The 15,742-nt window shown below is 63.6% G+C and overlaps 1 protein-coding gene and 1 long non-coding RNA gene across 2 annotated transcripts in view; both read left to right on the forward strand.

Moving 5' to 3' along the window:
• EVL (Enah/Vasp-like) overlaps positions 1-15,742 on the forward strand; it is a 152,971-nt gene that overhangs the window by 127,574 nt on the left and 9,655 nt on the right. The window contains 9 exon segments of the mRNA XM_030319957.1: positions 4,774-4,807; positions 4,809-4,835; positions 7,875-7,945; positions 9,561-9,619; positions 9,621-9,701; positions 9,703-9,742; positions 9,745-9,795; positions 10,511-10,631; positions 13,627-13,687. Coding sequence (XP_030175817.1) covers positions 4,774-4,807; positions 4,809-4,835; positions 7,875-7,945; positions 9,561-9,619; positions 9,621-9,701; positions 9,703-9,742; positions 9,745-9,795; positions 10,511-10,631; positions 13,627-13,687 — 545 coding nt within the window.
• LOC115516862 lies at positions 10,638-13,293 on the forward strand. Its single transcript, XR_003969688.1, has 2 exons — positions 10,638-11,356; positions 12,100-13,293. It is a non-coding gene; the product is annotated as an uncharacterized LOC115516862 (long non-coding RNA).

Consider the following 15,742-nt stretch of genomic DNA (forward strand, 5'->3'; position numbering starts at 1 on the left):
ACCAGCAACGCCTTCTGCGGGGCCGCGGTGGGCCCAGCCGGGCGGCGGCGGCGGCGGCGAAGGCAGCGCTCTGTAGGTGGACCGTGAGGCGCCTTCCTGAGAGCAGCAGCAGCTCGACTGGGGTAAAGGGCCGTGCGAGTGCGCGGGACACAGGCAGGTCAGTGATCGGTGAGACGTTTGGACTCCGTGGAGAGGCCGCCCAGACCGTCTGCATTAAAACACTAACAAAAGCGCACGTTGCGCAGGCCTTTGTGGTTTATAAGGGGGCTTCTCCGTGCGTCGCGTCTCGTCCGCACAGCAGCCGTGTGAGGCTTTAGGCTTCGTGCTGATTCTCGTTTTATAGACGACGAGGCCCGGCTCCCGCGTGCGGGGCAGAGCTCTGGCCAGGCCTCCTCCCTGCCGACCCTGGGCCCCTCACCCGCCGGCCGCCCAGGTCGGTACCTGTGGGGAGGGGCCGTTGAACGTGATCTCCCCGAACAAGTGTCTGCCGTACGTGTGCAGAGGGGCGCCGCGCGACCGCAGAAGGTGACCGCGAGTCCGCGCGCAGCTGCGTGCAGAGCCGAGGGGCACGTCGAACAGAATGGCCTGTGAGAGGCTGGGGCAGGCTGTCTGTCTCTGAGGCTTGCCCCCAGGCGTCCGGCCAGCAGTGGGGTCCTGGTGCTGGCCGGGAACCGTCCCCCGGTCGGCCTGCTCTCTGAACAAGCCTGAACTGGGGGATCGCTTGTGTTTCTGTGGCTTACCTCTTCAGTGCTTTTCTTTGTATCTCAGCGAGGTCAGCCCCGTCCCCTTCCTGTGCTTCTCCCAGCCGGGCTGGCGGTCGCGAGTTCCCTCTAACCGTCCCGACTCAAGTCAGCCAAATATCCCCGGCGTCCGGCGTGAGCCGGGCGCTGCACACACAGTGACGAGGAAGGGACGTGGTCTCTGCCTTCGAGAAACCCAAGACCTCACAGGGAGGAGAAGATTGCTCACAAAGCATTAGTGAGAAAGTTGAGACAGAGGCCCTTGCGGGTCGAGCAGCAAGGAGCGTGAGAGGATGTGGGAAGGCTTCCTGGAAGAGGCGACCATGGAGTGAGCCTTGCGGACAGTACCCCGCACAGGACAGAGAGGTGGGGAGCACGGCACGTGGTCAGACTTAGGGAGTAGATGCCAAAGGGCCGCTGCGGAGGCGGGGACAGGAGCAGCGGCTGCGGGGCCGGGCCCTGAGGATCAGGCTTGTGTTCTCCACAGACCGCAGAGGCCGTGACATCAGCGTGGAAGAGGGGCGGGAAGCACAGGGAGACAGCGGAGCCGAGGGTCCCGTCGGCCGACCGAGGCATCGGGCCCAGCAGAGAGATGCCGAGGCAGCCCCGGGGGTGGAGAGGCGGGCGGACTCAGAATCTGTGACAGGGCTGCAGTGAGACCCTGTAACCGACTCCAAGCGGGCGGCCGGAGGAGAGGAGGCCGGGCCTCCACCTGCCCCCTCAGCCGGACCCTGAAGGCAGAGGTGCGGCTGGCCTGAGGTGACTCCGTGGTGTGGGGGACTCTGCACGCCTCCGTCTCGGCTTCCAGTCCCCCCGCACGGGGACTTGTTGGAGATAACAGCGGGACAGATGGGGGTAACGAACAGCCCCCCAGGGCTCCCACCCTGAGGCTTCCCCCGGAGAAGCACGTGCGCTGTGCCAGGAGGTTTCCCAAGGAGCCTTAGACAGTTCGGAAGGAGTTCCTCCCTGTCCCTCCTCCCTGCCTCCGCCGCTGGGGCCGCTGGGGCCAGTGGGTGAGATAAGCCAGGAGTACAGAGACAGCGAGAGCCTCACGTCTGCTGCAGATACCCCGTGTGACGCTGGTGGGCCCTTCCCCGGGCCCCGGGCCCGGCCCCCACCTCTGAGACGAAGGGACCGTGCTTCCTGGTGTTAAGGATCCTCATAGCTCGAAAGAGACTAACGTTTTCTTAGTTTGGGAAGAGTAGAAGGTCTTGTGCGTCGTCTTATGCCAAGCATTGTCTCTTCCTGCTCTGTCGTGACTACAATTCCAGCTGTTTTGAAAGCTGTCTGCAGTGCGGGGACCAGGGTCCCCTGGGAGCAGCCAGGCTCCTGACGGATGTCCTGCACCCTCTGGAGGGACAGGCTGGCTGAGGGCGTTAGGAGGAAGTCCAGCCCAGCAGGCAGAATGAGGGACCCCAGCACAGGACCACCACGGACCACTGTGCAGGCTGTCGGCTGCCTCCTGGGGTCCTGACAAATGTTCCTATTGACCGAGGCCAGACCAGGCCACCAGATGAAGAGACCTCTGAGCGACTGGCAGAGCCCAGGGCATCCCGCGACCTCAGCGCCAGGGTGGGGCCTGGCTCTCCAGTCCTCAGACCAGGTGACAGACAGGGTCTCCAGGACAGGGGCTCAGCCCTGGAAGAAGGGCGACTCCAGAGTCAGACATGGGCTCAGCAGCAGAGGCCGGGCCCTGGAGCGAGGCAGGGGCCAGTTTTCCAGAAGTCCAGCCAGCGGCTGAGCAGCTCAGGCCTGATTCCCAGAACCAGGAGCTGAGGTGTCTTGAATCCCTCGTGCCTCAGCCGGGACGAGTGGGTAGAGGCACGGAGCCTCTGGGTCGGGGTCGGGGGACACCTGTCCAGTCTGGGGGAACACAGCCCCTTCCCTACGGCTCTGCTGGTGGCGTGCCACCTGCCGCCCTCGTTCTCCACTCTTAAGCGGGTCTCCATCTGACCCCACGAGTGACTGAACAGAAGAAAGACAGTGGCCTTTCGCAGGCCGTCTGAGTCTGGCTCCGCCACCTGCTGTCTGTGAGACCCTGAGCGGGTCACTTCCCCTCGCCGGGCCACGCCCTTGCCTGTCACGGGTCCTCTCGGGGGCTGCCTGCCAGGGCCCTGAGAGTGGGGAGGAGTTCTCACTGAACCGGGAAGGTGCCTGCACCACGCACGAGGCACTGTGTTCCTGGTCCTGAGCACGAGGAGGGAGCGGCCCCAAGACCTGGGCCTCGCCCAGTAGGAGAGAGAAGCTCCCCGGCGAGGAATCGTCCTGTAATTTGTTTTAATTGTTCTGATGCGCGCACCCAACACGCATCACGTGCTGTTTATAGCCAGAAAAACCGACTTTTAAAAAAGAGCACAATTACATGCTAATTAATTAATTTTAAAGATGCGTTTAGAGACAGGGAAAGAAAACTAGCGTTGGTTTCGCGCCCGTCGGGTGCCAGGCCGCCACGCCAGATCCTTGCGAAGGTCGCGTCTGTAAAAGCGTGCGGGCACCGTCTCTCCTGGCCGCCGTCTGACGGCAGCCGAAGGCACCAATGAGCGGGGGCGGGGCCGGCCGGGTCCACCCAGGGAGGCATTTTCCCTGGAGCCCCACAAGGCCATCTCCTCCCACCAAGCAGCGGGCCCACCGCCCACCACCCGGGTCCTCCTCCTTCCCCGGCTGAAACATTCACACCGGAGCCAGGACACCAGCCAGGCAAGGCTCACCGAAAACTTGACCGGAACGGATCCCGGGGCCCAGGACGGCAAGGTCCAGAAACAGCCGGACGTGGAGGCTCACTCTGGGCGTGGAAAGACTCCACCCATGCTGTGTCCCACCTGATGGCGGAGACAGGGCCTCCGAGGGCGGGCAGGCTTGAGACCTCGGTGTAAGAGAGCACGTGGTCTCGTGGGAGGTAGGGGCTCCCGTAGCTGGGATCACGCCGGACTACCTGCCTGGGAGGCACACAGGACACTCCTGGGCCGGGCAGGAGGCTGCCCTGGAATCGGACGATCTGTTTCAGCTTTGAGATTCTGTTGCTCTCTGTCCCCCCGTGCCCCTGATCCGGGGGACAACCTGCTAATCCCTCAGCGGCTTGAAGCGCCTGTGGGAGAACCTTCTGTGTGTCATGGAGTTTGCTGTGGGCTGAGCGTCGCTGCCACTTTATCCCCGGGAGGAGACAAACCCCTTCCCTGTGCCATCAGTGAAGTATGAGACCCGCTTGCCCAGATTCTCTGCCCTGTCACTGACTCTGTGCAGCTTCCCAGTGACACCTGAGCTGGCAAAGACCAGGAACAATCAGCTCTTTCTCAGGTTGGGGCAGAAGCCTGCCTTTTCTTGTAAATGTGGTACCGCACCAGCCCCCACCCGAACGTAGGGCACAGGCAGCCGACCTGGACTGCCCTGGGCCCTGCCTTCAGGGTCCAGGACGAGGGTGTGGCCCGGAAGGCTTCGCGGTCACTCAGTGACAGCCTCTGCCATCTGGGCCTCGCTGTCTCCTTCCCACCCACAGCCGCAGGCTCCTAGATGCAGGCAGGAGGGCCCCGCGCCGCGGTGAGGGGCGCGGGCTGTGGCGCCTCCAGACCAGGTGCGAAATCCCTGGCTCTGACGCTTAACCCGCCTCCAGGGCCATTCCTGTGCCCAAAGGGGGGACCAGATAGAAGGGGGCGGGACGGAATGCCTCCTTTGGGTTTTGGCGATGCCGAGCACACTGGCGATTTGGGTTGGAACGGCTTTGTAGGTCGTGCAGAGGCCGGAGCCACGGAGGGACGTGAGGTCGCAGCAAACACAGCTTGAGAGGGAAGGAGGGGGTCTCTGCAGCTGAAGGGCCGTCTCGGCCGTGTGAGCAACGCGGTCCCGTTCGCTGGCTCCGAGAGAAGAGCGCCGAGACGGGCAGAGAGGCGATTGAGGGGGACAGGATAGGGATGGTGGTGTACCTGTTGAGAGGTCAGGGGGTCTCCTGCAGGCCAGGGGGAGCAGAGACGGGGAGCGTTGCGGGTTGGTCTGCCGGGGCCTTTCTACGCACTAACCACTGTGCTTCTCTGCCCCGCAGGCCCCTCCACCCAGCGTCAGGTGCAGAATGGCCCCTCCTGACGAGATGGACATCCAGAGAAGGTAACCCCCTGCCCGGCAGGGCCAGGACCCCAGAGACACACACTGGGGCGGGGGGCGGGGCGGGGGGAGGTGGACAGGCTTGACCAGAGGGAAGAGGGAGCACGTTTGTGGCTGCGTGGCCAGAGCGAGGAAGGGAACGTGTGGCCTCATGGGGACGGCCGGTCTGCGGCATCCTAGGTGCGTTCCTGGGACTGAACTCAGCCCTCCCACATGTGTAGGGATAGCTGTGATGTTGGGGAGGGTGCGGTAACGCGGCCGAGGCCACCCTGCTGGAGACGGGTGGACGCGACCCTCCTGTGGCCTCGGGCGGGTGCCACAGCCTCTCGGGAGGATCTTAACCCCCTGGCCCCTCCCCTCCCACCTGAAATTAAGGTGGACAAAGGCCATGAGCGCCCTTGGGGATCACAGCTTTTCGACAGCTTGACCAGGGCTGTGTTGTTGCCGTTTGCCAGCCCGTGGAGTATGGGCCGTAAGGTGACCCCCAACTCCTCCAAGGAGCTTCTGAAGTGCTCAGACAGGGAGGAAGGGCCAGTGCCGTTGTCCTGAAGTTATAGAAGAGACCGCGGTGGCCACAGGACACTCCTGGGCCGGGCAGGTCACGTCGCCAGGGAAGGCGGGGCCAGGGGCTCTGCCCCTCTGACAGGCGTGGAGCCAGGCTGTGCCGAGGTTCTTGGGGGGTGGGGGGGCGGGCCTGCAGCCAGCACTCACATGGAACCCTGGGCCGGGAGTCGGGGAGGCCACGCCCCCCCCCCCCAGCTCAGCTAGCTGTGAGGGTCTCCGGGGCCTGTCTTCCTCTAGCCTGTCACCCACTCTAGGGAGCAAGGGCCACAACTCCGTAACCTCTGGGTGCCTTCTGGCCCCAACGGTGTACTTTGTAACCCTGGGCAAGTTCCTGCTCTAGACCTCACTCTCCCACTGGAAGAGAACAGCGATAATCCTTGCTCTGCTCACCTCCATGAAATGAGGTAAAGATGGCAGTGTGCTTCTAGACTGCCTACAGGCGGGGGAGACTCCTTTTATCAGTTCCCATTCGTCTCTCAGTTCCCTGAGCCTGTCTCCTGGCCTCTCAGGATAGAGCATGTTGCAGTTTATGAAAGGCCTTTACAGGCTTTGCCTCGTTTACCCCTCACGCTGACCCTCCGGGGTTCCTGTTGCTGGTACTGTTCTCACACGAGCCCGCTGAAGCTGAGAGTGGAAAGGACTTGCCCAAAGTCATGAGCAGTTAGAGGCGGAACCAGGACTGACAGCCAGCGTGGTCCCAGCTCTGCCGGGTACCCTGGCCGCCTCCACCCCGAGAGGAGCATGCGTGAGCCCCACCAGGCCCAGGGATGACTGTTCGGGGCAGATGAGTCCTAACAGATCCCTGAGAACTGGTTAAACACCACCCTGCGCTCCCCTGACCCACCAGCCGAGTCCAGAGTTCCTTCGCGAGGCCGCCTGCAGTCCGCTCTCCATGGGCCGGAGCATCCCCTGCAGGCCCCTCTGTGAACTGCAGGAGTCAACCCAGGCCACAGGGCAGGGGACCCTGCTCCTGCTGGTCACCTCACACGAAGGGAGGCCAGGGGAGAGGTGACTTACGTGGGGCCAGACGTGCGGTGGGGATTCCGAGCACAGGAGCCTTCTGTTCGCTCACAAACAGGGTCTGAAGCCCACACCTGATTTTTAAGTACTTCCAAAAGCCTCCCTTTTGCCAAGGGCTTCTGAGCCTATGGATCCTGCTGGGAAGGTTGGAGCTTCTTCCGGGTGACGCTGCCGCAGTTTGGTAGAGATGCTGATGCAGACACAGCCAGAGCTCTCCCAGCCTCTCCTACCAGCAGGGTCTTTTCCACCATCTTGTCGGGCTCGCACGTTGTCCTCACCGGAGCCCCCGAGAACACGTGCCCTCGTGCTTACTCTGCGGAGAAGAGGCCCAAGAAAGGGGAGTGACTTACCCGCGGTCACAGAGCCGTGCTCCCAGAGCAGGAGCCAGAAGGGCCCGTCCCTCTAGACGGTCCCCTCTGGAGGAGGTGCTGTGCGCCAGCCGCTGGACGAGCCCCGTGTACTCGTTCCTTCACAAAGCGCTTACTGGGCAGCGGCCACGGGCCAGGCGCGGGGCCGGCCCCGGACCGGCACCAGCTCACCGCAGACCGAGGGTGCCGTGCAGACGCAAGGCCAGCACCCTCCCGCCCTGCCGGCCGCCCTCCCCGCCTCCCCCCGCCCACGGCCAGACCACCGCGTGCCTCCAGCGCGCTCTCCCGCTGAGCCCGGAGGAGGTGTGAGAGCATCCCCCGACCCCGTGTTTCATGGGCAGAGCTAAGTGGAGCTGGCTCACGCCGACTTGAAGCCTTGCTGCTGTCCCTGGTCTGCCCCAGCACCTCAGTCCCGGATTCTGAGGACCTATTTGGGGTCAGTGTCCTCACTCGACCCGCCTTTACGAGCACCCGAGGTCGCTCTGCCTTCAGGAGCTAGGAGGTCAGTTCCCGCCGAGGCACACAGAGCAGTGCACTGAGCGTACCAAATGGCTCTCTGATGGAAGCCTGGCCTGCGGCTGGCTCTGTGGTAGAAAGAATGAGGACAGGCAGCCTTAGCGTCCGCTTCTCCTGGCAACCAGCGACGCCTGAAACTCGTTCCGGGGAACGTAGTCAGGTGTCCTGAGAATGAACGACCCTGAGGTCAGGTCTGCTGTGGCCCCAGGGCCCCCAAAGCCAGATGGGCACGTCCGGCCTGGGGAAAAGCTCGGTCACTCAGCCGGATGGTCGCCCGAGCCTTCCTGGGGGCCTCCCCGTCCAGGTGTGCCTGGGACTGTTCGAGGGGGCCTGCCGGCACTCGCCTGTTTGGGGACCTGGAACCAGTCACACGCCCCACCTCCCTGAAGTGAGGGCAGCACGCCCGGCCATCAGGGCCAGGGCGGACGAGGCAAGCTCGCTGCCGGGGCCCCCAGCCCGGGGCTCTCAGGGAATGCCAACGGAACCCGACTCTGCAGCCTGGGCTCCCGCACACAGAGCCACGTTGTTCTCGGCATCGCGAGGTCAGACCCGCTCTGCCATTGTTGTCTTTCAGACAAGTGATGGAGCAGACCCAGCACCAGCAACAGCGTCAGGAGTCTCTAGAGAGAAGAACCTCAGCCACAGGTGAGACCCCCTCTGGGAACCGCCCCCCGCCACACCCCGCCCTTCCCGGGGTGCCTCGGGTGTGAAGAGCTTCTGGTTGCGTCGATCTCCGCGTGTCACGAGTCACGACCCGGTGAAAGACAACAGAGCTGGGGGAAGGGGAGTAGCCCAGCCTGGCCCGGCCCTTGCCCCCCACCACTCACTGGCTGAGCAGACACTCAGCGGCCACGGGCCGTGTCCCGGCACCGTGCTGAGGGCTAGGGACACGCAGGGACGGACAAGGCAGATGCCGCCCCTGCCCCAGGGAGCCCAGTGTCCGGCCAAGGACCCCGGATCATCCCAGTGCACACATGTGGCCAAGTTAGTGTGAGATATAAAGACACACGGAGGAGGGCACCCGCCCTGCCCCGGGAGTCAGAAGGCCTCCAGAGATGCAGTGTTATCCCAGCGGTTGAGTGGAACTCAGAACAGGACAGCAGAAGATTCGCTGAAGAGTGACAGCGTTGATTAGTAAGCCCAGGACTTCACAGCTTATAGAGCGTTTCCATGTCCTTCGTTCTGCTAACTTCTCTCAGACGCCCCGTGAAGTAAGCAGGCGCGTGTCCCCCTGGCTTACTGATGAGGAAACCGAGCCCCGGCCCCTGCCCCAGTGAACAGGAGCCCCCGCTGGTGCAAATGCTGGCTTCTAGCACCCCTGTCACCTCGACCCCCTCCGGGACCCCCGCCCCGCTCTGGTCCACCCTCCGTGTTGCTGATGCGCAGCTGACCTCGTCACGTGTCCCCCCTTCCCCGTCCCTCCCGAGCAGGCTGGCCCCCCAGCGCGCAGGCCCGGTTCCCGCAGACCTGGTGGCTCCTTGCACCTCTCCGGTGCCTCTCCCGGCACTCCCCGTCCTCTCTCTCCCTCCTTCACCAAACTTGACTCCTGCGCTCTGTCGCTGTCCCGCACCGTGGGCACGTCCCCGAGGACGTCTTCTCTGAACTGGCCCTGAAGCCGAACCCTCTTCGTGTGCCGAGATGGCACCACGGGCCTCCCCCAGTAGCGGTTGCCATCCTGCCACAGCTGCGTCTGTGCTGCTCATCTGTGGGACTGGCTCACCGCTTCCCCGCAGGCCATGAGCAGAGAGCCTGTGGCCGCCCTCCCCAGCGCCCGGGCGTGGTGCTGAGCATGCGGTGGAGCTTAGTAGTTCCTGGAGGGAGGGCTCGCTGGATGGTGGACAGAGGACTGCCCGGCCCTCTGCATTGCTCCCTGACACGTGCCCCGGTCAGCCCTGCGACCGTGGGTACCTGCCTCGGTCCCCCGAGGCCACGGTCGGTCACAACGGCATCTGAGGGACCTACCTCCGCCGGTGCCCAGGGTAAAGCTAGGTACGGAGACGGAAAACGAGATACGCACCAGAGCGCATCTGTCACGGGAAGACCACGACAGGAGCTAGAGAAAGTTAGCTGAGCTCAAGGAATGCTGGGAAGACCAGCGGAGGGAGTGACTAGACCAGGGCTCGGTGCGTCCTGCGGGGGCTTCCTGGAAGAGGCAACCTTGAGCTTGTCCCTCAGAGGAGCAGGCTGCCTGCTGTCCGTCCTCCCAGGGGAGCACCAGCTGGGGACTGGGGCCTGACTGAGCCCCACCCTTGTATTTCAGGACCCATCCTCCCACCGGGGCACCCCTCATCTGCAGCCAGCGCCCCCCTCTCCTGTAGTGGGGCCCCCACCCCCGCCTCCGCCCCCTGTCCCGCCTCCACCCGCAGGGGCCACTCCGCCTCCCCCACCCCCACTGCCAGCCGGGAGGAGCGCAGGGCGCCAGCCACGACGAGAGCTCCGTGTCAGACTGGCCGCTGCCTTGGCTGGGGCCAAGCTGAGGAGAGTCCAGCGGTAGCGTCCCTGGGTGTGGGCGGGCCGGCCCGGGGCCCTTTCGAGCTGCCCTCGTCTACCACACGCTGGGAAGGGCCCCCAGCCTGGACCGCCACCCCTGCCACGCGGTGCCACACCAGCCACAAGGTGCTGGCGGTTGCTGCTGACCGTCACGAGTGGGGGCGGGAGGCCTCGCAGACGAGAACTGATGGCCAGTCGGCCGGGAAGCGGTTCGCCCGCCATCCGGCCCGTCAGCTGCAGGGTTCGCACTCGCCCCGGGTCTCCTGGATCTGAATCCATCCCGCTTCCCCCCGCGACCCATGGAGGCCAGCCGCACCACACCCACCGCCTGTCCCAGCACGTCTGGGGTGGCCCGGAAGGGGGAGCGGCCCCAGGGCAGCTGAGGGCAGCTGTGGCTCTGAGAACACCCGCGAGACAGAGTTTGGCTTCCTTCCCGAGACGTGCCCCTCCTCCCGGTCATGACACACCCGCCTTGGCAAGGGCGCTGACAGGGGCCAGCAGGCCTGGGGAGCGTCTGTCGACTGCGACCGGCCAGTCCCTGGTGCCTCGCTGGACTCTGCTTGAGTCTCCGGCGGGGCTGGGGGGACGGGACCCGGGGCTGAGGGCCTCTTCCAGCGCCTCCGTCGTAGGGATCCCGTCCACCCTTGCGTCGCACCCCCGCCCCCCGGTGACCGTCCCGCCCCAGACGCCGAACTAAAATGTGGTGTCCTGACCCTTCAGCCAGAGATGCGTCCGGAGGCTCCAGCCCCAGCGGGACCTCTAAGTCTGACGCCAACCGAGCGAGCAGTGGGGGTGGAGGAGGATGCCTCATGGAAGAAATGAACAAGCTGCTGGCCAAGAGGTGGGTTGTCCGGTCCCCCCTGCCCCGACGCAGGCTGCTTGTCAGGGGTCTCCTGCTCCTTAGCATCAAAGCGCAGGCCTTGCCCGGCCCCAGGGCCCACCGCCACCTGGACTCAGCCCAGCAGGGGACTGTTAAGTCTCCCTTCTCAGGGAGGGTCAGCCTGAGGCATCGGGCCCAGAAGAGTCCCCTGACCTCCCAGCCCTTCCTCATCTGGGTGTGACGGCGTTTACTGACGCATCCTCCGTGTACCAGCCTCGTCCTGAGTGGACAAGAAATTTGGAGATAATCTCAGAGACCAGTTCGGGGGAAGAGGGCGCATGCCACCACAATTACGATTCCGACGTAAATGACACAGTCTCTACTGCTGGAGCCGCTCCGAGTGACAACGGGCGAACGCGGCTGCGGGGCCGGTCCTGTGGGGCCATCACGGAGGACACGGGGGAGCCTTCTGAAGTGGCGGGAGTCCCGAGGGCAACACCCCGGGGGATGGGACAAGAGTGTGGCACCCGCGTCGCGGCTGGGCTCTGGGGCCCGGGGCCCGGTCAGCCCTTCGTCCACACCAGCAGCCGTGGTGCCAGCTTGCCCCAGGCGTCAGCCTGTCCCCGTGCCTCCTGGGTGTCCCCCAGCTGAAACGGCAGCGGGCGGAGAGGCCAGGCAGCTCCTCAGAAGGGTCGCAGAGCCTGGATCTTACTCGTCGCGTGGCCTGGCGGCAGGAACGTGCCGACGTAGGTTGCGAATGCCATGCTCCCGGCACCGGGGGGGCTCGGAGCAGACCCCCCTGTGGGAGTGCTCCTTCGTGTCCGCATAAGCAGCCTCTGGGCCCCCCTCCCACCAGGCCCCCACCCCCGACCTCTCTTACTGTCAGGCACTCCACTGCCCTCCAGGTGGGCTAACCCTGAGTGGGACTCCCCTGGGCCGGGGCTTTGTGTTGCCCTGGCCAGGGCTCTGTGAGGCGAGGGGGGAAATGGGTCCCCAGAGCGCAGGTAGTGTGCCCTGGCGCTTTGCGGCAGGACAGGGCCGGCGGGCCTCTGCGCACACGGCCGGGGGTGGCGGACAGAGGCCAGGAGATGCTCCCCGGCAACGCTAGGCCGCCAAGGCAGGGACAGACTGTGAGCAGTCGTACACGCAGCAGAGCAGAGGCTCGCACACCAGTGCTGGCCGCCTCCCCGGGCGAGCCAGGAGGGCCTCACAGGGGGAGGCTCCACAGGAACGCCCGGAAGGAGAGCCCTCCTCCCGGCCGAGGTGGCGGGGCAGTGTTTCCGATACTGGGAGCTAGAGACCCACCGGGCCTAGAGCCCGCGCGTGGTGGAGGGTGGCGGAAGGTCGGGCTGTGAGAACAAGCCTTGTCTGCAGGCGTGCAGGGCTCCACCCCAGAGAGGTGGACGGGCCTTGTGTAAAAATAGATGTTGTTCAAAAGAAAATAGTCCTGCTTCTCTCAAGTCCAAAACCGACGCGTTAACAATAACAGGCCTAGATGGGTTCAGACCAAACACAGAGGAAGTTCCTGAGGACAGGAAAAGGCCGATGTCGCCAGGAGCCCATGAGACGCCCGGACGCTGGCGTGACGGTCGAGGCCCCGCCAAGAATAAGCACGGGTGCACCGCGCCCACAGGGTTCAGCGAGCCCTCTTTGAAGCCCACCCCGCGGCGGGGGCTGCCTGGAGCCGTAGTGACAGAGCCCCCGCAGGCTGTTGTTTGATGAAGGTTGGAAGGGGAGTTTCTGCCTCCCCTGGGGCCGCGTCTCTCTCCCAGCAGCAGGGTCTCCCAGCAGTGGGGTCCCAGCGATGGGGTCTCCCTCCCTGCAGTGGGGTCCCAGCGGCGAGGTCTCCCTCCCAGTAGCCGGGCTCAGACGGGAAACTCAGCGTGGACAGAGCTATGTGCTGAGCCTCCCGGGACTGGCATGCCGGCCCGCTCTTGGCTTCAGAAAATTCAGTCCTGGCTCTGGGTGAGGACAGAGTGTCGTGGAACAAAGTGGCAGTGGGCAGCCCGGCAAGGGGGCTGCTGTTGTCCAGGAAGAGGCACTGCAGGCCGGCACTAGGTGTTGGAAGTGAGACGTGAGGACAGACTTGAGCTACGAGGCACAGGCAGGGTTTGCTCCACTCTGTGAGGAAGAGGTTGGTGGGGGGGGATCCCCTGGGTTTCCGGAGGAGAGACTCCCCGTGAGGCCCGTCTCTCGGCTGTGACAGCCTCACCTCCCGGGTGCTGAGGCTGTGGCGGCTTCACACAGTGGGAGATCCCTGACAGCACATCTCTGGGGGCTATCAGGGGTGTGTGTGTGGATCTGGGAGTCAGCCAGGTATAGATGACCACTGAGGCCAAAACGTAGGGGTGGGCTTTAGAGGATACGAGAAGGGGTCCGTGCAGGTGGGGAGTGTGCAGAGCGACCGGAGAGCATCAGCTGGAGCTCTTCAGGGCCCTGCCCTCTCTGGGCAGGGGCAGGCTCACAGTGGTGTTCCGGATCTGAGAGGGGGCGGGGGCGGCTGCAGGGCTAAGGTTCCGAGATAGGAAGAGGCCATGGAAAAAGGTTTCCCCCAGGTAGCGGGATTCGCTTACCTAAGCCAGTCGGTCCTGAAGACAGAATGCTCCCACAGCCCTGACCTGTGACCGAGGGCACCTCTCCCTGTCCCACGGGGCCCGGCCTCGAGTGTCCTGGGAGAATGGCTGCCACCCCAGCCCAGCCGAGTCCCCTGGGGAACCTGGACAGGCTGCAAACCAATTTCTTCCACTCCTCAGGTGCCATAAACAGAGATTAGAATGTCCCCCAGACCCCGTTCTCCCTTCCCAGACCAGTTTTGTGTCCAGGGTCATGGGACAAGGACAGAGGCCCGGACGCTCACCTAGGCATTGCCGTGGCTGCTCGAACAATTGCCTCCTTCACACAAAACGGGTCAGATCCCGCCCACAGATTCCTCTGAGGGCCAGGCGGTGTCCAGCAGAGGCATCTGGGTCAGCGTGAAAACAGGAGCTGATGTGTACCCTTCTTCCCCTCGTGCTAGGAGAAAAGCAGCCTCCCAGACAGACAAGCCGGCTGATAAAAAGGAAGATGAGAGCCAAACGGTAAGCAGCCCCCAGCTTCCCCACCAGTGTGAGGAGACCAGGCCTTGGGGCCCTGAGGGGCGCGGCTGGCTTGCACGTACATGTGGTAGAAACTTCACCAGGTGGTTCATAGGAGGGACAGGAGAAGAGCCGGGGGAGCATTCACGTCTGTCCCTCCCCTCACGCCGGGTGGCAGGCCTTTGCCCTGGTCCTCACAACATCTGAGGTCAGGCAAGAAGCAGGGAAGTGGGAGCTAGCCCGGGAGAGCCACGAGGGGAAAGCTCGGATGTAGCCTGGAAGCGCAGAGGGGCCGTGCAGACGGGGCCTGGCCTCTGCCAGGGATTCAGGGTTCAGGGAGCGTGCTCGCGGTAGGCACCGTGTGCTGGGAGAGCGGGGCGGTTTTCGTTCTCAAATCACTTCTCAAGTGGTTTTAAAGACTTCACTTAAGTCCATCGATTCCAGCAGGAGCTGTAGGCGAGCGGGACAGAGGACACAGGGACTCCAGCTGTTGTCCTTAGCAGGCCTCCTGGAGCCCAGTCTGGCTGCACAGGCTCCAAGCATCTGCTTCCCCTAGGAGTGGCTAATTCTCTTTCCCCCCCGTTAAGCTTTTCTAACAAAAGTAGGCCCCTGCTGCAGTGGCTGAACTTAGACCTAACCATAAGGGCACACAGGTTGCGTCTTAGTAATGGGAGCCAGAAGAAACAACCAGCCAGTGAACTGCCTCACGCCGCCCGACCCCCCCCTTCCATCAGCTGAGGCGAACCTGGACAGCCCTGGGCTCCAGCCCTGCCAGCCGGCTTCCTCTGACCCCCATGCCTGGGGACATGCAGTGTGTCAGCCCTTCCAGCTAGCTTCTGCTCGCCTACACTTCTCTGTGTAAACACTGATCCCCCAAAAGATAGCCTCCCAGACCCCAGGCTAAGTAAGGCCCCCCACTACTCGATCTTTAACCCCGCACACGCACTTTTGCTTGTTCAGACTCACTCTTAACCTGTGGCCCAAGCCCCTATGTCGCCTGCCTTGCACGGAGTCTGGAGTCGGCCCCGGTAACTCCCCACGAATTTCTACAACTGCAGAGGCCTCTCCGGCCGGGAGCCACAGGGCAGTCATCAGTACCAAAAGCCCGTGTGGCCTTGCTTGGGCATCTGAGTCCTGAGTCGGTCCGTGCTGGACAACTGATGTGCCTCACGGCCCCGTTCAGAACACCCAACCTCCCCAAATCCCCGGCTCCAAGAAGAAGAGTGGGTTCAAATCCCAGGGACTTCTGGGAGAAACCTTCCACCCCCAGTGGGGAGTTCTCATCCTCTGACCCCCACTTTTCTTTCTGGTTTGAATAAGCCTTGGGGTCCTGCTGGTTCCCCTTGCTGCAGTCCCACACACGGTCAGCAGGCCCCACCCACCCCACACACCGGAGCAGGTGCGCAGCGGGCCCTGGCTTTCCTTTTTCAGGATCTTCCAGAGTCTCTTCCCTGCTCCTCAATGTGCACAGACTAGTTTAGTAACAAATGGAAAGCAAGCAAGCTTCGTTTTAAAAGAAGGAAACAGCCCCAAATATGGGGCCGGAGGTGGGGTGGGTGCCCTGCCTCCCACTGGCTCTGAGGACAGGCCCAGGGTCCAGGGCAGGAGGGTGTGAGCCCCCAGCCCCAGCGGGATGGTACCACGTGGTGCTGTGGTGCTCTCCTTCCTAGCTTGGGAAGAAAGGGGAACTTCTCTGTGAAGGGAGCATTTGTTTGAATTATTATTTTTTTTAACGTTTATTTATTTCTGAGACAGAGAGAGACAGAGCATGAGTGGGGGGAGGGGCAGAGAGAGAGGGAGACACAGAATCCGAAGCAGGCTCCAGGCTCCGAGCCGTCAGCACAGAGCCCGACCTGGGGCTCGAAACCACGAACTGTGGGATCGTGACCTGAGGCGAAGTCGGACGCTCAACCAACTGAGCCACCCAGGCGCCCCTGTTTGAATTATTTTTGAAAGCATAACAGGATGGCATTGAACGAAAACTCCTGGTGTCTCATTCTGTTTTAACCCCCGCAGCCTCCATTCTTGCCCATCGCCTTCGGGTCCTGGTGCCCGGGC

Source organism: Lynx canadensis, chromosome B3 (genome assembly GCF_007474595.2).
Source record: "Lynx canadensis isolate LIC74 chromosome B3, mLynCan4.pri.v2, whole genome shotgun sequence".
Lineage (NCBI taxonomy): Eukaryota > Metazoa > Chordata > Mammalia > Carnivora > Felidae > Lynx > Lynx canadensis.